This window comes from Camelus bactrianus, chromosome 6, assembly GCF_048773025.1.
Source record: "Camelus bactrianus isolate YW-2024 breed Bactrian camel chromosome 6, ASM4877302v1, whole genome shotgun sequence".
In the NCBI taxonomy this organism is placed as follows: domain Eukaryota; kingdom Metazoa; phylum Chordata; class Mammalia; order Artiodactyla; family Camelidae; genus Camelus; species Camelus bactrianus.
The window spans coordinates 2,133,517-2,158,275 of record NC_133544.1 but is presented as its reverse complement, the minus strand read 5'-3'; the positions used below and the strand labels follow the sequence as shown (position 1 = coordinate 2,158,275).

The 24,759-nt window shown below is 50.6% G+C and overlaps 2 protein-coding genes across 6 annotated transcripts in view; one reads left to right on the top strand and one right to left on the bottom strand.

Moving 5' to 3' along the window:
- Nucleotides 1–6,025: 6,025 nt before the first annotated feature.
- On the bottom strand, nucleotides 6,026–12,142 carry BAG5 (BAG cochaperone 5). 2 transcript variants are annotated; one of them, XM_074364954.1, is made up of 2 exons: nucleotides 12,013–12,142; nucleotides 6,026–10,161 (listed from the first exon to the last, which is right to left on the bottom strand). In XM_074364954.1, the coding sequence occupies exon 2, from the start codon at nucleotides 10,131–10,133 to the stop codon at nucleotides 8,790–8,792; it is 1,344 nt and encodes a 447-aa protein (XP_074221055.1). In that variant the 5' UTR covers nucleotides 10,134–10,161; nucleotides 12,013–12,142; the 3' UTR covers nucleotides 6,026–8,789. The 2 variants fall into 2 exon arrangements, with proteins under 2 accessions (XP_074221055.1, XP_074221054.1); XM_074364953.1 differs by lacking the exon at nucleotides 12,013–12,142 and adding an exon at nucleotides 11,874–11,978.
- Nucleotides 12,143–12,192: 50 nt separating this feature from the next.
- COA8 (cytochrome c oxidase assembly factor 8) overlaps nucleotides 12,193–24,759 on the top strand; it is a 34,591-nt gene continuing 22,024 nt past the window's right edge. For 2 of the 4 annotated variants that reach the window (XR_012507316.1, XM_074364957.1), the window contains exon 1: nucleotides 12,198–12,375. Coding sequence is in view for 3 of the 4 variants with exons in the window: in XM_074364957.1 (XP_074221058.1) it covers nucleotides 12,253–12,375 (123 nt within the window). In the remaining variant the exon portion in view is untranslated. Of the gene's footprint in view, nucleotides 12,376–24,759 lie in introns of all 4 variants that reach the window. The other 2 variants (XM_074364958.1, XM_074364956.1) reach the window with 2 other exon arrangements.

Below are 24,759 nucleotides of genomic sequence, written 5' to 3'. Positions count from 1 at the left end.
AAGACCAGAGCAGCAGTCCACACGGGCCTCCCTGGGCCCCGCTGGGCCTCGCTGTACTCTCGATCCCACAACAAAGTGGGCTTCACTGCCCATTTCACACACAGAGGCCCAAGGAGGCCCTGGTGGGCAGCTGCCTTGGCCAAGGCCGCCTGCAGTCTCTGGGCCTCTGGCGCAGAGGGGCCTTGGGCACCCAGGGGTCCAGCACAACTCCCTTGGGTTGCCAGCTGACGTCAAAGGGTGGAGTCTGGGCATCGGTGTGGAGCTGACCCCAGGGTCCCTGTGGCCCCATTGGCAAGGACCCCAGCCTGGGGTGGTGTGGAGTGGGGCACAGGAGATGAGTCTCCGGGGGAGATGCCCTGGGGAGGGACAAGGTGGGTCTGGGCCGCTTCCTGGGGGAGAGCTCTCAGCCCCCCTTTGAGGGTCACAGCTGGGCCCCGTGGGCCCCTGCCTCAGCCTCCAGGTCTGACAACACAGGGGTCCCCACGCCCACCTGCCTGTGCGGATGCTGGCTCCTGAGGGGCAGGAGGGGAGTGGGAGAGATGGCCTCCTTACCAACAGCTGGGCCTGCGTGATTCTGACCTGCCAGCCGCAGGGGCAGTGACCCCAGGGAGCACTTCTGTCCTTCGGGGAAAGGGCTACTGGCTGTCAGCTCCCAAGGCCCCTGAGAGAGGCCCTGAGCTCTCAGCACAAAGGCCTGAGGGCCAGAGAGGCCAGGGCTTACTGGTGGGGGTCCTACTGTGTGCAACTTACCGCTGATCCCCCACAGCCCCCCAGCCCAGCGCCGGGGCGGTGCGCGGCCTCTCTCAGAGCCACAGAGCTGTGTGAGGTGTGCTCAGGGGGCTCTGAGAAGGCTGGGCTGGGCTGGGCTCAGATCTGGGGAGGTGGGTCCTGGGAGGCCTCAGAAAGCTTTCTGGGCAGGGGCACGGTAGGGGGCAGCAGAGGGAGAGGGCCTTCAAGGAGGGGTGGTGTGGGCTGGAGCTGGGGGCCTGTCTGGGGTCATCGGGGAGGAAGGGCGAGGCAGGAGGCAACCCAACATCAGGGGTGTGGGCCGGGGAGAGGGCCTTGCTCCTGGCGGTGAAGTGACAGTGGCCCTGAGGCTTGCCTTGGGCACAGGCACAGTGCCACTAATGGGGCCAGGCTGGGAGGGCAAGGAGGTAAGGACCCCCGCCACACCCTGGGCCACCCGCCAGGCCCTGGGGGGGGTAGGCTAGGCTGCTGGGGCTAGTGCCACGGTCCCCATACCTGCCCCACCAGGCTGCTGTGGGTAGCCTGGAGACAGAGGCCTGCCTTACACAGTGACAGGAGACCTTTGCCCAGGGCACCGTCACCTGAGCTGTCCCGGTTGCTGCCGATACAGGCCCTGGGAGGCCTGCTGGGGGTAACTGCGGTCTGGAGAAGGACAGGGCCTGATTCGGCCCCTGGAGCCCCGGGAGCACCACGGGAGGCCTAGGCTTTGTAGGACCAGCCCTTCCTCCCCACAGCCCACAGCAGGGCGCAGACCCCGGCCCAGGCTCACTCATGTGCTGCTGACCGTCCTGTTCCTTCTCCTTGGCTCCCACCAATTTCCTTGGCCTTCCTGCCCTTGACCCTGAAACACAGGAGCCCCAGTGGGGCTAGAGAACAGAGAATGGGTCCAGGATCCCCCAGCTCCGGGGGCTGTCAGTCCAAGGCCAGAGAGTCTTGGAGCCCTGATGGGACCAGCACGTGGGGTGGGGGCAGGAAGGCGGCATTTGCAGGAAGTAGCACTTTGCTTGGGCATGAAGGCTGAGCTGAGTTAAACCAGGAGGGAGGGACCAGACTGCTCGGAGATGTGGGCCCACAGCAGGCTGCCTTGCCTGCCAGGCCACCGAGGCTCCACCCTGCTGGTGTAATGACGCGTGAGCTGCTGTGCGCGCGCCGATCCGGGCCTCAGACGGTCCTCCTGGTTCCCCAGCTCCGAGGGGCGACTCAGAAGCTATGAGATCCACAGGCCTCCAGGCGGACCCTCGCTCTGGGTGTGTGGTCGCGGAGACGGGTCACGCAACCCGCACAGCTCGCGGGTATTAGCCGCAGCCAAGCGGCGCCACGGCCACCTGTCCAGGATCACGAGGGCAGGTGGGCCCGGTGGTGGCCCAGGCGCGACAGCTGCGCGGCTGTCTGCTCCTGCCCGTTTCCGGCTGCTCCCTCCTTGCGGGAGGGTCCTGGGCTCCGCGAAACCCGGCCGCGAGCGCCCCCTGGCGGCCGCATTGAAAACAAACCGTGAGGGCGAGGCTCGGAGAGGAGGTGCGCGGGGCTCAGGAGACCGACCTCTAAGGTCAAGGGCCCCGCCTGCGAGCGGGTGAGCAGGTGAGCGACGGTGCCGGCCCAGCTGTGCGGAGGGCTGGGCAGTGGGGCGGGTCTGTCTGGGTCATCCCTGCCCACCCGGAGTGGCAGGCCCCGCATGCAGGGGGCTCATACAAGCCTCTAGGGGTCGCATCTGGCGACCCCTGAGGGCGCACTCCCAGGCTGGCCCAGGCCCAGGCCCAGCACCTGGACAGTCATCCATGGCAAATGTCACCGGGCCAAGCTTGGTGGCACTGCTGTGGGCTGTGCCTGGGAGGCCCTCCCCATGAAGTGCCCAGTCCCAGAGGGCCATCTGTACCTGGCTGTTCTGGGGAGCCTCTGGTCCAGGATGTAATCCTGCCCTGCTATGTGACCATGGTTCCCCCACAGCCAGCAAGGCCCCAGGGGATCCAGCGTTGCAGACTCTTACCTGAGCTCTCCCCTGGCTCCAACCACAGGAGCTGCTGTACCACAGGGCCTTTGCACTAGCTGTTGGTCAGCCCTCACACTCTTCCCCAGACCCTTGCATAGTTCCTACCACCAGGCCATGCCAGCAGCCGCATTGATCCTAGGACACGTGCCTTTCTTTTGAGTTGCTGGGTCTAGGGTGAAGGCCAGAAGATGCCTTTTTCTGGGAAGATGGAACCTGGGCCTCCCAGAGAAAGTAAGGCATATGGACCCAGGAGCTGAGCGCCCCTGAGAGTGCCCTGGGCTTCCCTAACCCGCCTGAGGGGAGAAAAGGTGCTGAGACAAGACCTCAGGTTCAAGAACTAGAAGCCGGGCACCTGGCTGCCCCAGGCCCATGGGGTACACCTGGCTTCTGTGTCGTTACATCCTTGCACTGCTTCTGTGACCCTGTCCACATGACTAGCCCTTCCTGCTGGGAGCCCCCATCCCCTGGTGCCACCCTCAGCACCCCCAAAAATCATCTCCCAGGGTCACTCACTCTGCCTACTTCTCTTGCCCCAGCCTCCCTCCTGGCCCCCTGCCCTGACCCCATTGCTCCCAGTTCGGCCCCCATCTCTGCCACCTCATCTCTGCTGGGTGAGCATTCAACAAAGCACCCCATCCTCAAAGACCCAAATCCTCCCGTGGCTCACCAGGGCCCCACCATCCAGCCCCTGGTACCCCTGCTCCATCCCCTGCTTCCTGCCAAGGTTCTCCCTCACACTGGGAGACCCTCCCACCTGGGGGTCTCAGGGTAAAGGGCGTGCCCCCGGAGCGTTTGGACTCCCCAGCACAGGTGCCCCCTCCCAGGGGCACACATCCGGGTCTGTGCATGCCCTGTCCCCTGGCACAGCACTCGCGCCTGGACGGTGTGGTTCATGACTGTCATCTGCCAGCCCTGGGCCTGGCCAGGAAGGTGAGGTGACCGAGGTGTGCACCCCTGGGGCACCCCTTGCGTGGAGGCTGCTCTGTCCCTTTGGCTTCTCACCCAGCTGGGTGCTTAGCCAAGGGCAGTTGGTCAGAGGTGAGGGTGGCAACCCTCCAGCCCGGCCAGCCTTCCCACCACACGGACCTGGGACCCAGCACTGCTGACCCCACCAAACAGACAAGCTGGGCACAGGGGGAGGTCCTGGTGGTGACACCAGGATCCTGGCTGCAGGGACAGTAGACCAAGGTTTTTTGAATCCCAGTGAGCACAAAGGCAGCTGATTTTAAATTCTGTGATGCTATCTAAAGAGCTAAGGTTTTCCATTTATTTATTCAGCAAGTTGTTTTTGGAATAGGATTGTGTGCCAGGACCCAAGGACACCACTCCCAGAGAAGAGCTCATCCGAGGGCACTCCGAGGGCCTGCCACTGCCGGGGTGTGGCCGCAGGGACGAGGAGATGCCCACCATAGGAGGCACCTTGGCCTGCAGCCTGCAGCCTGGCGGGGGGTGACCAGCAGGCCCCCAGCGGCCAGGGGCAGAGGAGCAGGTACGCAGGCCACGTCTGCAGTCTCAGAGGGATAGGGGTGAGGCCACCAAGACACGCTCGCCCAGAGTTCCCTGGAGGACAAGCTGGGACAGTGAGTGGGAGGACTGGCAGTGTTGGTCTGGGGGACAGGAGGCTACAGGGAAATGGTTTAAGAGTTGAAAGGATGATCATACAAATGAAATCAGCTGTTTGCAGTGCTCATGGAGTGAGGGCAGGGCAAGGTGGAGGCAGCAGGGGGCAGTCAGCATCTTGTAAGCTGGGTGTCACGGGCTCCTGGCTGCTCGGAAGGTCGAAGAATCCTAAGAAGGGAAATAGCAACCTCGCTGAGCCCTTCACCCCCAGTGCTCTGGACCAGTGTCAGAGGCCACCTGAGCTCTCCACGCTCTTGGCCAGCGTCGCCAACACGGGAGCTTTTATAAATCCTGACTGCACCCACAGCGAAGAAATCAGAGCTCCTGCGGGGGGGACCCTCCAGGTAAACCTGCCACAGGTGAGCTTGCGCTGAGCTGGCACTGCCCCAGGCGGGACTGTCCTGCCCTCCTCGTTACCGCGTGGCCTCGGGCAGTTCCTTGGGCACGTGATCACTGCAGTGTCCGAATCTGTGAAACAGATGTAACACCAAAACCTGCTCGGAACGGATGCACCTAAGATGTTTTGCCTGTGGCCTGGCACATAGAAAAGGTTCAATCAATGATGATAGCTTGAAAAATAAAGTGTAAGTAAGACGCCCCATCAGACCCCCCGTCAGCCAGGCACCCTCAGGCCTGCCCCCTGCCTCCGGTTTGGGCCTAGCTGGCCCTCCAGGTAGCGCTTTAGCGCCCCGGGAGCCAGAGCTGAGATGCCCAGCCTGCTCCAGGGTTTCTCCCATCTGGTTCCCATCAGCCTTGGGGGCCCCTGGGCCTCCTCCCTCGGCCTCCCAGGCCTGAGCGCCCGCCCTGCCCCTCAGACGGCCATTCTGAGCATGATTCGCCTCGCCCTCCCCTTTGCCACCTCAGCGTCGGTCCCTGTCCCGCCGAGGCAGTGCTGAGGCTTGAGGAGTTCCTGTCGGGCGGGTGTGAGCAGCCGAGGCCTAATGCAGTAGGTCGCATCTTGGCGCATGGCAGAGGGTTTATTAAAAATGTCAAACTTCCCCCAAGTCAGTCTTTAAAGCTGTACAACCTGTTTCTTTTCGCTCCTGGCCTATCACACATCACACGTGTCTGCTGAGGGGGCTGCCGCGGGGTCTCCATCCGGATCACCCAGGAGGTGTGCACAGGCAGAGGGGGGGACAGCAGAGAGGCGCCCGCAGGAAGAGGCTGGGGCGAGGCCGGCAGCCCCGGAGTGAGGAGTGAGGGTGACCTCCCCGGGAGGCAGGACTGGCTGGGGAGGGAGCCTGCAGTCAGAGCATTTCGGAAGCACTGGAAGGACTGAATGGTCAGCAATACACCTCTGTTAATGAGAGGAGGAGTTTCAGCAGCACACCTTAACTCAGACCTTTCCTTGGGGAGAGGGTGTTGCCAGTTTCCCCTTCTCCTCCACGTAAGGTTAGCACCCCGCCCCCTACCGGCAGAGTGGGAGGCCCCGCCATCCAGCCCCGCACTTCCTGGGTGGTTTCTACGGGAAGTTACCCCCTCACCCTTGACTGGATCCTGGTCTGTGTTCAGCGCTACAGCCTCCTTGCATCTCTGCCACCAGCAGGACCCAAGGAGCCCACCTGCCCAGCGCCTGGCCCGCTCTGGAAACACCCACGGCAGACAGTACACGAGGGTGAAAACATAACAGAACTCACACCTCAGACTCACAGCCCTTCTCCACTGCAGAGATAAGCTAAGAGATTTTTTTATTTCATCAATAATTAAGGGTATACTAGTTTGTGTATCTCAAAATCACACTGAACTATTTAAGACACAGTATTACAACAGTCATACAGTTAGTTAACGGGGAGAGGACAAGAACTCACGCTGGACTAACACGCCTTACAACACATCAAATCAATGGCGAATATTTCTCCAATCATTTTTGAGAAAAACACTGGGTGAGTTAAAGGCTAAAAAGCTTTGCTTAAAAAAACTCGTGTGTACAGGATAAGCTTAGACCCTCAAAAACCAGATTAAAAACTAGCAAAGTAAAACAAGTAAGAAAAACTGGTTAAACTTTTCAAACGTACTGAAAATTATGTTAAATATATCGAGGCATTTTAGCAAAATACAGCAGTGACCTGTACCTAGCAGATGCTCGCTGCACTTACTTTCACGACCGCTTCACTGTAGGAGGATTGACTTCAATCTACCTGCATAAAGAACGATCTGACCGCAGTGCTGACCGACGTGAGGAAAGCAAACGTTCGCAGCCATTTTTTGCACGCACGTGGATCACACAGTTCAATGCAGACCCAAGGCCAGACATGTTGGGGCAGGTTCTACTTCCAGTGCAGATTCTCTCCGCGGAGGAGTATAAAAGCACAGTGAAGCGAAAACATACACGCAGCAGCGCCCCTGAGCAGAGGCTCCCAGCGGGGGACGAGGGCAGCTACATCTGGTGTCACCAGGGCTCCCTACGGGGACAGAATAATCAGGTCCAAGGAAGTAGAGCAGGCTGACACGCACGACGCACACGCACACACACACACACAGGCTGAGGAGAGCAGTCTGAGCTGGCTCCATGGAAGTTGCAGGAAACATCGCTGCAAATGAATGATGGGGGAGGACCTGCTCTCATGTGACAGTGGCTGCTCTGAAAGGAAAGGCGGACACTGAACTTTCAAATCCAAAATTAACATGAAGTAGTAGGCCCTGGCGCAGTATGCGGGTTATGTCCGAAGTGAGTCAGGACGGCCTCGATTTCCCAGTGGGCTAACTCAAACAGTGCTCTTCAGGATTTTAAGAGTACCCTAAAATTATACTGAGTAGCAATCCTAAAACAGCTTTGGTCAAAATGAACTACCAATGAAGCTGCACTCGAGAGCCTGATGGATGTGCAGACGGGAGGGGCTCTTGCCCCAAGACCTCTGACTGCCCTTTGACCCCACTATCCAATGAATCTAGAACATTCCTAGTAGGCAGGCCATATCAAGGGCTTTTAATTAGCAGGCAGTACTGACATAGCGTGAAAATCTCCTAGGGCTGCACTTTTTATAATCTTTCAGGTATCCAGGGCTACTCCTTTATCTTATTTTTAGCTGTTTACAAAGTTATCAAATATCTCTGAAAGAATATCACAAATTACTACAGAGCTCAAAGGGTGCGCTCTAATAGGGTTACTCTGAGAGTGACTACAGGGAGCGGTCTGTTAGCTGCGATGCTGGGGCAGCGTCTTGCCTAGGTGCTTCAGAACTCTGGGGAAGTCTCTTGTTCACGTTAACAGGCAACCGTAAAACTGGATCATGAATTCGTAGGTACAGAAATACGTATAACCTTTAGAAGAAGAAAAAACATTTCATGCACTGATATTTACTGGTCCTCTTAGGCACTAGACAAACATCCACGTGCCAGTGACAGGAACTCAGAGGCGCAGCAGGGGCCCAGAGTGCGATGTTTCCGGGTGCCAGGCGTTGACAGCTAACTTCATCTGAACAAGCGACAAGGATCTGGTCCCGCAGGGCTGCGGACAGTTTCTGCTCTCACACACCACACAGCAGCATGGGGAATGCTTAACAGGTGTGTTCATCATGCAGCCTTGAACAACAGGAGAAGCCCAGGACATGATAGATTCATTTTTGCTTACTCTGATACAACCTGATAATAGGTAACTAATCTCGTTTTCATTATCCTACTCTGGATACGGGTGTTTCCTTTTTTTTTTTTTTTTAATGTCCATTACTAATTTCTAAGGGAAACTGGAAGTTCACATTTTATAAACAAGAGCAACTTGAAAATATTAGCTGGTGTTCTTTCTTCAAGGTAGTCTCAAATACTTTTTTGCTATTAATTTTCACAATTTTCCTATGTCACACACAAAAATAAGAATCCCCCTCTAAATGCAGAGTATGGGGGGAAACACAGACACCGTTCTTCAAACAAAAAATGTTTATGAAAGAACAGACTGTTTGTAAAAACAAAAAACTCCCACCCTGTTAAACTGGGTGGGACTAATCGGGTTTTATAAATGAAAAAAATCCTTCTGCTTTACTTAGTATAATGAAATATGTAATTGTACTGCTTTAGTATTGGACCTTACTTCTGTTTAACCAAAAACTTCCCCCTTTCTCATAATTGTCCTAGAAATTACTATGTAAGGTTATGACTATTCCTAGATTCTGAAATACCTGCATTTGAATGCTTGGACAACCTATTAAAAAAAATGAAAAAGCTGCCCCTATTCCATTTTCTGATTAAAAAAAAAAAAACCAAAAAATCACACAACATACAGATAACGATCCAAATGGAAAAGTTAATAAGCTGTAATATTTGTTTTGCAACATCAAAAGCAGCAGAGATACTGAATATAATTTGCTAAAACCATAAATACGGAGATTGAAATATGCATGTAAAAATCACATTTAGGCTCAAGGAACTGCAAGCTCTCTATAAATACAAAGACGTATGTATAAAGTGCAAAACAAGAGGGCTCAGGCCCGGGCTGGGTGCTTCAGTACTCCCACTCATCAGATTTCAGGTCGAGATAGCTGAGGATGTTCTGGGCGAGCTTCACCGCCTGCTTCCGGGCAGCCTTACACTTCTCCTCTCCCTGCGGGTCGACCGCATCCAGGGCCAGCAGCTGCTTGGTGAGCAGCTCTTCCAGCCGCATGTAGTTCTTATCAGTCCGGTTGCCGTCAAATGAGAGGACTTCTCCCTGGATCTCCGACAGGTTTCCAAGGACGTCCCAGATGGCCTTGTGTGAGGGGTGCTCCTCACACACAAACGCCTTTCTCTTCTCCAGGGCTTCCTTCAAGTCGATGTACGTGATGAGGGTCTGCACTTCGATCACTGCTCTCCTCCTGGCCTCCCGGATACAGGGGTTCTTTTCGAGACTGACCTCATCCAGCTGTCCAATCAAGCCCTGCAATTCTGTTTTGGAACTTAGGTACAACTCAGGAGGATTCTGGGCTTGAAGCAGTTCGTTTTTTATCTCTCGCATTCTCTTGAGGACTTTCTCTATTTTTAAAATGGAATGATTCTGTCCCAGGTCAAACGCGTAAGTGGTATCTGCTTCCTCTTCTAAATCCAAATATTTCAATAACTTGTTGATATCTTCCACGACCTCCTTCCGGTAGTTTCTGATCTCAGTGCGCCCGCACACATCCAGGGCATCCAGGGCCGCGATCAGCCCCGAGAGCACACAGGACAAGTGCCTGCAGGTTTCGTTACTGTTCACTCCCATGAGGAGAGCGATCAGAGTGCCTCTGGCCTTGTTCACCTCACACATCACAGAGTTAATCTTGGCAACGGAAGGGTGTGCGTCCTCGGACAGTGGCAGGGAAGGCTGCTTCTTCATGCAGTCCTCGATAATCTCTTGCACCGCACAGATTTTGGTTAAAGTGTGATACCGAGCTTTCCGCAAGGAGATCTTGCCTCCAGTTTTAACATGTGTCAACCGCAAAATGATATCCTGGATGCCTTCTTCAAATTCATCAGTTACACAGTTGCCTCCACTATAAAATGGCACGATCTTCTCCTTCACCAGGGACTGGGCTTCTTTAAATATGCTCTGTATCTCGAGCCGGTGCGGGTGGTTCGCGTTCTGCTCCAGCTCTTTGAGCAGCCGCTCTGTCTCTCGTGCTGCCCTCTTCCTAGCTTGCTGAATGTCTCCTTTTCCTTCAGTGTCTACAGAGTCTATTTCAAAAAGTTGTTTTGTTAGAATCCTCTCCAGTTTCTTGTAATTCTTGTCGTCTGACAGACCACTGAAACCAATTACTTGCTGTTCTATACTTTTTACTTCCTTTTGGATTTCCTGAAGCCTACTAATAGAAGGGTGTTGGTTTCCCATCTCCATGCTTTTGTTGTGTTCAGTTTCACAAGCACTAAAAGATGACAAAAATCGTAACTTATTACACCACAAAGCCTGCAGAATGGTAATCATATATTCTTTCTAAAATTCTCATTTTAAAGAGATATGCTTAAGAAAAAGGGCTTGTCATTATTGCATTCCGAAGGACAGTCATACTCAAGTAGAAATTAGAGTGACTAATCAACTCCTTCTGAAAATAACCTAAACACCGCCGTGATTAAGACTGGGGTTACTGCGGAGTGGAATATGAGGTGGGGCTCTGGGCCTGTGAATCTCAAGTTTCTTCAGTTGTAACAGAAAGCAGCATATGCCTTCAAAGCATGGCATTACGTTGAACTATCAGCTTGGAAAAAGCACAAGTATCTTAGGTCTTGACACTGGCAGGAGCAGGGCACCTCTGTGCAATGTGAACAGTAGCTCTTCTAACCCTCCAGACGTTATCAGTACATCTAAGCTCCCCCACCAGGCCAAAGAGCTATGCCTAGTTTCCAGAAAAAGTAACTAAGCAAAAGGAACAGAGCCACCAACACACCAGTGGTTCACAAACAGCCACCAAAGCCCCAGCTCCTACACGCTTCTCCACCCTTCAAGCACTTCTATAAAGCTGCCCTGTTTCTTGCTCCACTCTTTTAGTACCTAACAAGTCTTCTCTGCACACATAAACACTTCCACAAGAAAAGCGAATGGGATTGTGCTAAAGGCACCATCTTGGGCTTTGGAGGCCTAATACCTTCCTGTGCCCTACCATGCTCCCCTCCCCTCCAGAATACATCCCGCAAGAATGTGACAATTATGAATAATTCATTCACTAGCCTCCCATTAAAAGTCCAGAATGACTTACCCCGCTGAGGGTGTACCCCCTTCTCCCGACCCACTGGGGTGTGTATATAGATTACAAATACGTAAGGTAGAGATGGGTGGGTTGGGAAGGTTGGTGGGGCTGAGGCCTCATTTCCCCTCCTCCACCCTCCCCCTGGGGCTGTCTGTTAAACAGAATAAAAGGATTTTTTTCCCCAAGGGCTTGGGTTTCCACAAACAGCTCACGGGAGGAGGATGGATAATCCACTGAAACCAATCCCTTGTGGGTGTCCGAGCCCAGAACACGCCGCTGGAGGCCCAGGAAGGGCAGGCTGCCTCGATTCTTCCCTCCCCTTCTCGCCCTTGCCTCCCAGCACTTTACCCAGAAGAGGTCTAAGCTGGTTTGGTCTTGGCTTCCCGTGGGTGAAGTGGCGAGGTGGAAGATCAGCCCTTTACGGGGTGCGGCGCGGCAGGTGGGCCCCAAGCTGCATCCCTCTCACCCCTCCCGGCTAGGTCTGAACGGGGCAGCCGGTGAAGGGGCCGGCGGTGGCGGCGGCAGCTACTGGCCGCAGCGGCCGCTCCGAGAGTCTCGCCCGGACCCCACGACGCGCCCGCGGGCCCTGACCTCACAATGGCCCGTGAGGGGAGGGGACGGCCGCGCTCGGCCGGGCTGGGGGCGCCGGCGAGGAGGGAGGGAACGGAGCAGGGGACGGCGCAGGGGCCGGGGCCGGGCCGGCTGCGGGGAGCCCAGCGACGAAACCAGGCCTGGCCCGCGTGGGACCCAGGGCTGGGCTGCACCCACTCGGGCCGGGCCGCAGCCGGGTGAGAGCGCCGGCACAGGGATCGTCCGCCCGCGAGCCGCATCCAGGGGAGGCCGCGCGCTCCCGCGGAGGGAGAAGGCCTGCGCCGCCGCCGCGCCTCGCTCACCTGTGCCGCCCGCGCCATCGCGCGCTCCGCCGCCGACGTTCGCCACTCCGCTCCCGCCGTCGCCAGGGCCCAGCAGCCCCGCCTCCGGGCCAAACAGCCCCTGCCCTGGGAAAAACGTCCTTCGTAAACCGCGCCGTACCTTAACCCTCGCCGAGCCTGCCGCGAGCTGCCTCGCGCAGCTGCCTAGAATGGCAGGAGCCGAGGAGCCGCCGCCAGACGCCCCCACGCCGTCCGCCCGCCTCCGCAGCCTGTCACACGCGGGGAAAGCGCACGGTCGGCCGTATCGTCCCCTCCCACTGGCTTCGCGACCTTGCCGTAAGGCAGCCCCTCGCGCCGTCGCGACTCTGCCGTGCGCCGCGGGAGCGGGCGGGTGACAGCCATGGCGGCTTTACGGCCTGGGAGGAAGACCCTTCTCCCTGTTCTCTGCCGCGCCTTCACAGGCCGCGGCTGTCAGCTCGCCCCCGAGCGCGGCACCGAGCGCAGGGATGCGGCGCCCAGCCGGGTAAGCGGGGTTCCCGGAGAGGTTGGGCCGGGAGGGGTGGCCGCAAGGGGCGGCAGACCCGGGCCGCGTCCCTCAGGGACACCTGTGGGTCCCGCTCCCCTGTGTCGCCCGCTGGCGGCGTCGGCTAAGCCCCCCGTGGAGCAGCGTCCCCGAGCCGGCCCGGGCCTGGCACGGAGCAGCGTACGCGGCCTGGGGGTCCCGGCGGATGGAGAGTGGGGAGGCCCTGGCTCGAGGGGCGGGCAGACCTCCTGGCCCCGGAGCCCCCAAGTTTCCTTGGTCGGTGGAACTGACGGTGCCGCCGCCACTCCCGGGTCTGTTGGCAGAACTTCTGTGAAGTATAGCAGAGTCAGCTAGCAAGTTTATACGTACCTGTTTCTCGTCTAGTATGGTTAGTTTTTATTTTTTAAGAGCTCCTGGTGTGCACAGCTCACGTGTGTGTTTTGGCTTCGTTAAAATTATTAGTGCTTTTCTTCAAGTGGTGGCAAATTTTATCATCGTGTTTTGTAGGTCTTCACGTTGAATAGTTTTTCTGGTTTGGAAAAAGCGTGCCTGTATATATGTCACTGACCAAAGATACGCAGAGATTACTGTCTGCAGCAGCAACAAGTGGCAAGCAGTTTTTAAAAACTGCACTGCTTTGGAGAAGGACGATGATTTGTTTTAGGGAGTCCTGGACCTTGATTCCAGCTGTCACATGAAAATGTTGACTAACGGTGTGGAATGGGCTGCAGATGAAATAAAGGTACAAGTACTAACACTTCGTTTGCCAACAGGCTAAAGAGGCAGGCTAGCAAGCATACTTTAAACGATAATTAAAGAAGGGTAAAGAAGTGTCTATTAAGAATTCCAAGAGGGTGGGAAATAGCTCAGGGGTAGAACACATGCTTATCATGCAGGAGGTCCTGAGTTCAATCCCCAGTACCTACATTAAAAAAAAAAAAAAGAAAGAAAGAAAGAAAGAAAGAAAGGAAGAAAGGAAGAAAGAAAGGAAGAAAGAAAGGAAGAAAGGAAGAAAGAAAGAAAGAAAGGAAGAAAGGAAGAAAGGAAGAAAGAAAGAAAGAAAGAAAGAAAAGTATTGGGGGAAAAAAAGACAACACTTAGTATTTAAAAAAAAAAATTCCAAAATGAGCCTGCCTGTAAATTTTTGTTTATTTTGGTCTGTTGCTATTAGCATGCTTTTATAAACGCAGCTTTGAAATTCTGTCTCGTTTACAGTTTAAATAGGGAGTAACCTGTCACCTATACCCCAAGCCTCTGACTTAGTTCCCTGATACAGTGGCCACAGTCCTGACTTCTGTTCCTAGAACATATAAACCCACTCAGCATCTCAGACTTTGGGTAGAAGGATACTCAACAAGTATCTGAAAATGTTCTGGGAGGGCAAACTTAACATCAACCAACAACTGCCCCAGGGGGAGGACTTACCCCAACTTATTTTGTGAACAGCACCTAGACGAGGCCTTTTCTATTGACATACAGCCTTTTATTAAAGGAAGTCTTACCTTGGGTCTGATCCTCAGGATGAGACTTCTCAGCCTTTTGCAGTCCAAGTGTCAAGGAAGCCGGTGCTGCTCGCCTTTGGACCGCCTGAGGTCCATGCGGGCGATGATTGTGATGACGCTGAAAGTGGAGCAGCTGACTCATGAGTCAGACCCTGCCCAATCCTAGCCTTATGACTTGTGCTCTTTTTGTTTTTGTTTTCTTTTTAGGATGTGTTTCCCATTAGGCTAGATATTGGATGGAACATTAAAGAATCGTTCTCACCTCAAGGCAGTTTGTGTTTCCTATGTGTTTGGCCCCATCTGTGTGTGCTTCTTAAGCACACAGCCAGTTCTCCAGGTAATTAAGTTCCTGCAGCACAGAGAGATTGTTGTCTTTCAGACTTTGATTTTAAGTATTAGGTCTTAAAAGTAACAGGTTGTAAACCTTTGGTTTTCTTTATCTAAAGAGAGCTATTTTATTCCTGTATTTCTAGTTCACCCTCATATTTTCCATTACTTCCTTGTTTTCCACTTGCGTTAAGGAGGCCGGCTTTAGGGCCTGCTGTTTATTTCCCCCTCTAATCCCTGGGTACCAGTTTTAAAACTTTTCGGTGGGGGGTAATTAGGTTTATTTATTTTTTTTGATGGTGGTCCTGGGGACTGAATCCAGGACCTCGTTCATGCTAAGCACGTGCTCTACCACTGAGCTCTACCCTCTCTCATGGATACCAGTTTTTAATAGAGAAACAGTGTAGACGTTAGAGTTAAGCATCACTTTTCCTTCCAAATGCAACTTAAACTCAGCTGTCAAAGCAGGTGTTCTCTAGCTACTTCATACCTGCTTATTCTACCTGTGTCTTTATATCATTGGTTTATACCATCTGCACATTTGGAATCATCTGGAAGACTAAAAAATACTGGGGCCCACCCCCAGAGATTCTGATGGAATTGGTCCAGATGCAGTCTGGACATCAGGACATTTACTTATTTTCTTGGTTTGTCTAGTTGTTTTTTCTCCCCCCAGCTTTCTTGAGATATAACATCAGGACCCTTAAGGGCAGGTCTAATAAGCTCACAAGTTAGGGACACAGTTACAGTACATGCATGAATATTTGTAGCCGTGACTTTCATTGACATTTACAGTCATAGTTAACATTTATCAAGCACTTGCATACACTGTTCTGAGAGCTTTATACATTTCAATTTATTTAAGCCTCAAAATTCTGTCAATTAGGCACTTTTTTCATCCCATTTTTACAGATGAGGAAACTTAAACACAGTAAGATTGAATAATTTCTTCAAGATCCTAAGGCTTACACATGAGGAATATACATGATATAGTTCCTTTATCCAAAGGATGATGAACTGAAAATTTTCTTCTAGTAATTTTTGTATTAAAAAAAAAAAAGAAACAGGCCCTCAGCATGGAGAGGTAATATTTACAAATAACACATAATGGAACTACTGGTGTCGTATTTTGCTTACATTTTCATTAAGGAGCATGACCTCCAAAATCCCCAAGTTTAGGTTTGGAATAAATCTCATAGGAAGAAGTTGAAACTCAAGATAAATGAGAAACTGGTGAGAGATCTAGTCATAGGATTTTAAGGTTAATGTGGATATATCTAGTATTTAAAAGGTTTTCAATAATTAGTAGGAAAACAAATTAAAGCAGAGGTGGGAGGATTTTAAAAACCATGTCATTTAACTGTATTATAAAGATGAGGAAATTGAGGCCCAGAGAGGAAAAGTGACCTGCCTGGTATCACAGAACAGGGTCAGGACTAAAATCAGGGTTTTCACTCTCTCAGTCCAGTGTTCCAACATTACTGAGTGCTTTTTCTTCATCTACTTAAATGATTACATGATTTCCCTCTGTTCTGTTAATATGGCGAATTACACTGATTTATTGTTTTTTTTGTTGTATGTTCTGTTAATATGGAGAATTACACTGATTTATTGTTTTTTTGTTGTTATTATTTATGGGGAATTTAAAACGTACAAAGATAGAAGAATGTAAAGAATTATGATGTATCCAGTACCCTGCTTCCACAGTTACCCACTCATGGCTGTCTGTTTCATCCTTACCCCCATCCAGTCCCCCTTCCCAGATAATGTGGTGGCATCTCTTAAGTATTTCAGTGTGTATCTTTAAAAGATACGGATATACAGAGATATATATAATGTATAGACATAATGCCATTGTCACATCTATAAAGAATTATAACAATTCTTAATTCCAGCAAATTTCCAATGTAAATGTCTTCCACTGTCGTACAAATGTCAGAGGTGCTTTCTTTCACAGTCTGCGTCTGTCAGGACCCACGTAAGGTCTGCACGTGGTGGTTGGCTGATGGGCTTCCAGGTTTCTTAGGTTTTACCTCTGTCCCTTCCTTTACTTACAGCAGTTTATCTGTGGGCGCTGAGGGTGTGTATGCTTTAGTTTCCCTCAGCCTGATTCTACTGATTCCATTCCCGTGGTGCAGTTTAACATGTTCCTTCTAGAGCCTTGACTACATTCAGATTTGCCTTTTTTGTTTTTGAGAAGGCTTCTTCATTGGTGATTGCTTTTCTGATGTTAAACCCACCTTACCCTCCTAGTATAAACCCAGCTTGGTCCTGACACACTGGTCCTCTTACGTTCTGCTGGATTTGGTGTGCCGATTGATTTGTCTGCATCCGTCTAGGATGGGAGGCTGGGGCCTCCAGCCCTCCAGCAGGGAAAGGCTCTCAGTTCCCACTCCAGAAGAGTCAGGGCTCTAGACCAGGAAGCGCCGAGAACAGCAGCTCCTGGCAGCATTGTCGTTCCTGTCCTTGTTGCCGGTGGTTTCCCAGCGGCGGGCAGTGAAGCCTGCCCTCAGAGAGGACCTTTGTGCTACATACCCGCACTTCTGGGAGAGGGGCCAGGGAGCAAGATCTCCCACTCCCAATCCCCGCTTCTCCTCCTAGGAGAGGCCCCAGGGTGGGCGCATGTCAGGGGAGCTCAGGAGCCTGCCCTAAAGGGAGGGGGAGGGAGGGAGAGCCGGGCTGGGCCTGCAGGGGACAGGCCCGGGCTCGGGCTGCCCAGCCTGGCAGTTCACAGTTAAAGAGAAAGAGCTGGAAGGTTCACCTCCCCCCCCCCCAGTAATGGTAACTCCGTCTGACAAGTAGGAACAGACACAGTCCTCAGCGGAACTGTTAGGTCTGTGTGCTTTCCCCACCGCATCCCGGCCACGGCGAGCCCAGGAGACTGTGCGCTCCGTGCTTTTGCTGTAAGAATAAATTATGGTGCTTATTCAAACCTCAGAGGGATTTGTCCTTTTACAGAAGGACTTCCTCCCCCAGGCCCCTTCTCCTCCCTTTTAAATAGCAGTTGTTGCGGGAACAAAGACAGAATATATGCTTATAGGGGAGAGCAGAGAAACTACCTCTGCCATCATTGAAGATAAAGTCTCTCGAATTATAGTGGGAAATGGAGGGGACTCCGAGAGTTGGGTCGCAAAGTTCACGTGTCAACTATAAAGCAGTTTATAAGTAATAACTCAGAGATAAATATGGAAAAGTAAGTGGACAGCCCTGGCTCCTCTTTGAGCTTGCTTTGTTATGTGTGTTATGACTTCCTCAGAATTTCCTGTAAGAAGAGGTGGGGTGCTGTTCTGGAAGGTGGTAAAACAGGTAAACATGTGCAGCTAGGGTGAAGTCTGCCGCCCTGTCCCCTTGCTGCTGGCAGGGCTGACCCCCGGCAGCTCTGCAGCCCCCTCAGCCTGCTTAGAGCAGGGGAAGGAGCCCTGTCTTGCAGCGAATGTTCACAGCAGTGGGCCCAGGCTGGCTCTGTTTCTGTCTCCACTCACTGGGTCCCTTTGTGTGAATCTCCTTCAGTTTCTAAGAATATCTAAACATCGCAGATGCACAGGCTTTGGGGGAGAAGTCCAAAAATACTTGCAGAAAAGTAAGGTTTGTTTTTTTTTTTTAAAGGGAAACATGGTTATAGTGTATTGTTCTTAGAATGGTGGGTAAAACGTTAAAGATCTTTGTGTGACAGTCCTGCCTGTGCTTTCTAAAAAGGATTCTTAAGTCAGCCTGTATCAGGTCAATATGTTTCAGTCCTGATGCTGAGAAGCATGGTCTCAGGGCTTAGGTAGCAGGCCAGGATGTCTCCCAACCAGCAGGGCCCTGCCACTTTCACACACGAGGGATGAACTCAGTCCTTTCCGGGGGACTTGCTGGCCTTTCATCTGGGATGTTTCCACTTTGGCTGAGCCTCTTAAGGCTCAACCCTGCTTCCCAGTGACCCCGCGAGGGACACTCTTTGGAAGTACGAGTCAAAAGTAAAAATGATCAAAGATCTGCAAGAAGAAATGAATGCAGAAGAATTAGCCATGCTGAACTGGTTGGTCAGGTGCAGTAGGCTGGTGTGGGGTGTGAACTGTGTCCTCTATGACCTGCAGCAGCAGTGGCCACGAAGAGGTGACAGCTGTGTCTCAACTTCTCCCCCGCTTTGGTGCCCCTCTGGCAACCGGTCAGCCTGGCTCCCCAAGTCCCCTGCAGCTCTGACCCGTCCACCTGCACCAGTGCCTCCCTGTTCTTCCACCATGTGCACGTCACACTCCAGAACACGCAGCGCCTTTGAAAGTCTCCTGGAAGACCTAGAAACTCAACAGCAAGCAGTTATGTAAAGAACACTTGGCAGCAATGGCTTCTGTCTCGCTCAGAACTTCTCGACATTCTTATGTTACTATCAGTAATTGCAGTATCCCAGTTAAACTTTGTCAGGTGTCTCTCCCCCAAGTCATTCCTATAAGTCAGAGTTTCTGAAGATGAAGTGGATTTCTTTGCATAGACATAGAGGAGGTGAACCGGAAAGATTTTTAAGAACTACGAAGAATATTCCTCTAACAAGTGCTTGTCACCACCTGCTCCCATGGGCCTGCAGTCTGCTGGGGGCTCAGGACACCCTGGAGACACCACTGAGGAGCGGGATTCAGAGCAAGGAAGCCAAGGAAGTGGAGGAAGCCGTGTTTCCTCCCGAGGAAGGGCGGAGGCTGGGCAGAGGCCAGCTGTCCCCAGTCATTAGAGGAAGTTGTGTGGGTGGAGAAGGAAGGAGAGGTGGGGCGGCTGGTCTGCGAGACCACAGTGAGGATTTTAGACTATCCTGAGGGTAATGAGTAGTCACTGGTGGTTTTTAAGGGGAGGAGTATCGCCGTGAGAGTGACTGTTTTGGGGAGATTACTTTGGCTGCAGGCTGGAGGAGTGGGAGTGGGGGCATCCTGGAGGCAGCTGGAGCTGCTTACACCAGCTGATTACAGAGCTGGAGCCCTCAGCTCCCGCTCCAGACCTGGGAACAGCTACCTGTAAAGGGCCAGGGGTGGGGGTGCCAGGCTTCAGTGTTGCTTGGGCCTGGAATTCCGTGGACTTATTCCCTCGGCCAGAGAAGAAGGCTTCTCAAAAGACAGTGTTTGACTCCCTTGGTCATCAGCTGTAGGCTCTAGCAACTTCTGCAGCTGCGAGAAAATCACCTGAGTAAAAATATTTGCATCAGTCATGAAATAAACTAACGTAAAATGGGTAGAAGATCTTAATTCTAGCAGCTTCATCCTCCAGAAGTCTGAAGATGATATTAAAAAAAGTATCAGAAGCAGCAGAGCTTGCTAATGTTTATTGCATGGAAATGAGGCTAATTGGACAGAATTCTTATGGTAAAAACTGCAGAGAATTTTAGAAATGTTTTCTTTAAGAAAAGATTTCCTTACTGTTTTTCTAATATACACACACTTATATTTGTTTGCTCCTACAAGACATTAACTATAGGAAACATAATTAAACTTTTTAAAATTATGTTGATGATTTTGGATATTCTGTTAAGTTTCAACTATGTCCTCATAAATATCTTTAGGAAAATTAAAACACTTTCAGGCACTTTAAATAATGGGATAAGGTTTAGCTTTCTAGAGTGCTGAAGGACAGAACCAGCCACCCTAAAATAGTCCTCTTTGGCAAAAAGATTGTTTTGAGCTAAAGGCACTGGAAGAGCAGCAGGTGCAAAGAGGGTGCTCCGGCCTGCTCTTTTCTTCCTAAAGCAGAAGGTAAAACTCCTGTGTGAAAGCTGCCTTCCCTAAATCAGGAGGAAAGAAGCATTCTCACCACCAGAGACTGAAAGAAGTCTGTGAAAACAGATTGTTTAAAGTAACACTTACGGTTAGTCTCACCGTACATTTTAGTCACTTTTCCACAATGGCGACTTCTTGTTCAGCCTAGTATATGGGCACTTGGGCCTATCTGCTTTTTGGGGGTCCTCATTTTCCTATGGGGATTCCCATATGCATGTGAAAAATCTATGTTTTTCTTTTGTTAATCTGTCTTGTGTTAATTTAACTCTTAGGCCCATTTGGGGATTCTAAGAGGGTAGAGGGGAAGTTTTGCCTCCTTTACTAAAAATTAAATTATAATTATCTCTGCTTTTGAGGTTATTTGCATCTGTTACCCTGTATGGTAGAGAGAGCATACAATGGTATTTCTGTGCATCTCTTTCCAACTCCTTGTTCAGTAACATCATTTTGCGGGCTTGAAATTATCCGTGGTGTAAGTAATTGCACCATGCAAATGGGCAAATGCTCCCAGTCAGGGTTTGATTTATTGGTTTGTTAATTGTCTAGACTTAGGAAAGTGAAGGAGAAATGTTGTTGCAGGTGACCCTGGAACAACATGAGTTTGAACTGCACAGGTCTGCTTATGCTCAGAGTTTTTCTATAGAACCACATACCCCCAGGTTGGTTGAATCTGCAGGTGTGGGACCTGGGATCTGGAGGGCTGGCTGTAGAGTTGTACATGGGTTTTCAAGTACATGGAGGGTCCTCACCCCTGATCACCACATTGTTCAAGGGTCAGCTGTCACATGGAGTAAATTAAGAGGGATACCTTGTCTGTTGACATCACGTTGTGAACAGACCAGAACTGAGGGAATAATCTTCTAGTCTCCAAAACTGCTATCCATGTTTATCAAAGAAATCGCTGTGTGTTGGCAATGGGTGAGTCTGACGTGGGTCTTGTTCACCCTACTTAGTATGAAATCACCTTTGTGTCCCAAGTACGCCTATTAGTTAGTCACCTGCAGCCAGGTTTTGGCTATTTGCACCAAACTTAGCAAAAATCAGCAAAAGAGCCACAGCAAGATGCCGCTTGATCCCCACTAGGGTGGCCATGAGTTAGACAACGGACAGCAGCAAGTGTTGGCGAGGATGTGGAGAAGCTGGTTACGTTGCTGGGGGCAATGTAAAATAGTGCAGACACTTTGGAAACGCCTATATTTACACCCAAGAGAGATGAAGACAGATGTCTACACAAAAATCAATACGCGAATGTTCATGACAGCATTGTTTAAAATAGCCCCAAAGTGGAAACAACCCGAATGTTCTCAGCTGATAAACAGGTAAATAAAAAGTGTTTATATCCATCCTATGGACTGTCATCCAGCCATAAAAAGAAATGGGCTGACGCATGCTGCAACCGGTTGAACCTTGAAATCACGTTAAGTGAAAGACGTCAGTCCCAGAAAGCACATACTTGTGTGATCCCGTTTACGTGAAATGTACAGAACAAGCAGACCCACAGAGCCCCAGGCAGAGTCATGGCCGCCAGGCCCTTGGGCACCGGGTTTCTTTTTGGAGGGATGGAACGTTCTGGAATTAATGGTGATGGTTGCACAGCTCTACTTTAAAAGGGTTAATTTTATAGTATGTGAATTATCTCTCACTAAAGCTATTGTTAAAAGTTAACGAAAGCTTTGTGAGACTTGCTTAGCTGCGTGGGATTCACAAGAAGGAGTGTCATGTATTTTATCATTACTTGTAAAGTGTGTGCTGCTCATCAGCCATATTAAACGTTTTCTAGCGGCTACTGCCCAGAGGGCAGCTCTGTCTGGCTCCTCACCACCGTCCCCTGCCTTCTCCTCATTCTTCTGTCCCTGCAGCCCCTACTCTCCCCCCATGCCACCCCCACCAGCCGCTGAGGACGACTTCTGTCCTCTCCGCCCTCTCCGAGTGTAGGTTCCCCACGTCTGCTCCCGAGAAGGCCTGCAGGACCCTTCCTCATGTCCCCGGGGCCTCCTCCAGCCTAAGCTCCATCAGTGCTCTGTAAATTTGGGTGAATTTTAGGGAGCACTCCACTTAGTGACAATTGTCACCAGAATTTTAACTTATTACTATACAGCTTCTTTTCAGTGATTGAACGTTTTCTATCCATTTTTCCCCCATTCAAACGCTGTATTTTACTTAATCTGTCAAGGATCCTTAAATTTTTGAATTTATTTTAAAAGATAGTTTTCTAAAAATATCTCGAAAGTCTGTGGGAATCATATATACTTTTCAACATTTCCTGCCCATTCGCTTATTCTAGACTCAAAATAATTTTCTAAATAGTAAGCATTCTGATGCTGAGCTAAACATGACAGATTTGTAATAAAATACGTGCCAGTGTTGTCCTGAAGGGAGAGCTGTAATGTGTTACAACTCAGAAGCTATCTAAAGATTTGTCTGTTTCATTGTGTGCAAATTTTACCTTAAAAAAAAAAATAAACAATATTGAGTTTAGGGAAAGTGTACTGATTTCTGCAAAAAAAAAAAAAAAGTAAAAAAAGGAAGCTGTGTTCTCAGGTGTGTGTTCAAGCTTTTTGCGTGAGTGGGTGCCCCTGCATATTTTGTAACCTAACGACCTGCTGAACTCAGGAGTGACCAGAGCTGACGCAGCATCCCGAAGTGTTCTCTGTGGGCTCTGAGCCCTGTAACCCGCCCCCAACCAGACCCACTGCTACCCTTGTCCTGTTTACATTCTTTCTGTTTTTAGGCTGCTTGGGAATTTAGAAGACTTAGGAGGCTCCTAGCATCCGAGACAAGGAGTGCCGCCGGGCAGGTCTGCAATTAGCACTCTCCTTCAGTTAACGCCAAGTTCTTAGGCTGCTCGGTGTGCGTTGGTGGTGATTAGTGGTGGCTGTCAAAGTGAAAACGCACAAGCTGTGTTTCCTCAAGAGTGACTTGGTTTCCCCTATCAGTCTACACTTGGTTCTTTACCCTAGTTGTTAAGGGTTTAGTCCAGGGACCTAAGAGAGGGTCAGACCCACACTGGGGACAGGAAGGCTCAGGCTACAGGCAGAGTAGAGCTTCTCCTTGGTCCCTCCTTCGCTCTGTGATGCTCCCACCACGTGAGACATTGCAAAATGCACAGCTGTACCAGGTTAGCTGCATTAATTTGTGAAATTATTAGCTATTATTTCTACATTTTTCAAGTTGTCAGTAAGCAGCCAAGTCTAAGATAAGAACTGTCTTATCTTAAATTTTGCAAACCTGCATCTCTGTTTTTAGTTCCTTGGAAGTGGCAGCTTATAATGGTGGTAGTGAAGTACTGAAATACCCTGAATGAAGTGCCCTCTAAATGCAAAAGAACTGTTCGATGTGGTAATTTTTTGTCTTTATAATTTTAATTGACTTTATTGAGTTGTAATTTATATATACTAAAATTAGTGCACCCATTTTGAGTGTACATTTGATGAGTTTTGACAAACGTGTAAATCCTTGCAGTCACCACTCCAGTAAGATGTGTAACATCACTCCACCCCTCACTCCGGGCAACCACTGATCTGATTACTTTTAAAAAATATTTTATTTATTCATTATTGTATTAATTTAATTATTTTATTTTGGTGGGAGGAGGGAGGTAATTAGGTTTATTTACTTTTTTACAGGAGGTACCGGGAATTGAATCCAGGACCTCATGCCTGTTCAGCTCGTGCTCCACCACTTGAGCCATGCGCTCCGCCTTGACCTGATTACTTTTTCTAGAATGTCACACATGTGCAATCACGTCGTCTTTGGTGCCGGGCTCTTCCACTCCGTGTATTATTTTGAGGTCCTCTGCGTTGCACCTGTCGGTGGCCCACTCCTGTTGCTGAGTAGTTTTCTGGTTGTTCACAGAGGCAGGGCGGGTGGGGGTACCCTTGCTCTGGATGTGGGAGGCGGGTTCAGTAGAGCTTGCTTTTTCACAAGTAAGATACAAGAAACTTCCAGATTGACTGTTATTTCCCCTCGTGAACTGTGGTTACATTGGTCTCCTGGCAAGCAAATGGAGAGCTAATCTTTGATTACTCAGCTCATCTTTTTAGTTTAGTGTCAGGTTTATGGAAGTCCAGTCCGCAGCCAGGAAAATTCACTCCTGACAAACATGTACACCACAATTCAGGACACAGAACACGTTTACTGCCCCGGAGAATCCCTTTATGGTCAGCCCCTTCCTCCACACGCACCTGGCTTCCCCGGATGCTTTGTGACCAGAACCATCCAGGGTGTGGCCTCACGGTGATGGGAGGTTCACCGCGTTGCCTTTGGTCCCTCTGGTGGAGGAGTGCCCACCACATGGCCTCACCATGCAGCAGGGGGAGGGCTCTTGGGCTGTTTCCAGATTTGGGCAGCTATAAAAAAAGCCACTTTAAACAGTCACATCCAGGGTTTTGTGTGAACATACATATCCATGTGTCTTGGATTAATAACCTGGGGAGGGAGGGGTGGCTGGGTTTATGTTGAGTGTGTGTTTAATTTTTCATGGTGGACTGCCAACCTTTTTTCCAAAGTGGTTGTGCCGTTTTGCATTCCCACAAGCAACGTTTAAGAGCTCGATTGTTTTACATCCTTGACAGCACTCATTTTGGCAGATTTTTTTGTGGCTTTTTTTAGCCGTATTAATAAGCATGTGGTGGTATCTCATCATGGTTTTAATTTGCATTTCCCTAATGACTAATGAGGTTGGGCATTTTTTATGTGCTTATTTGCCGTCTGTATAACTTCTTCAGAGAAACTTTTATTTAGATATTTTGCCCGTTTTATAATTGGGGTGTTTGTTTTCTTATTATGGAGTTTAGAGAAATCTTCATATGTTCTGG

Excerpts from the sequence above, each read along its gene's own strand:
- BAG5 (XM_074364954.1), bottom strand. The coding sequence starts at position 10,133 with ATGGAGATGGGAAACCAACACCCTTCTATTAGTAGGCTTCAGGAAATC.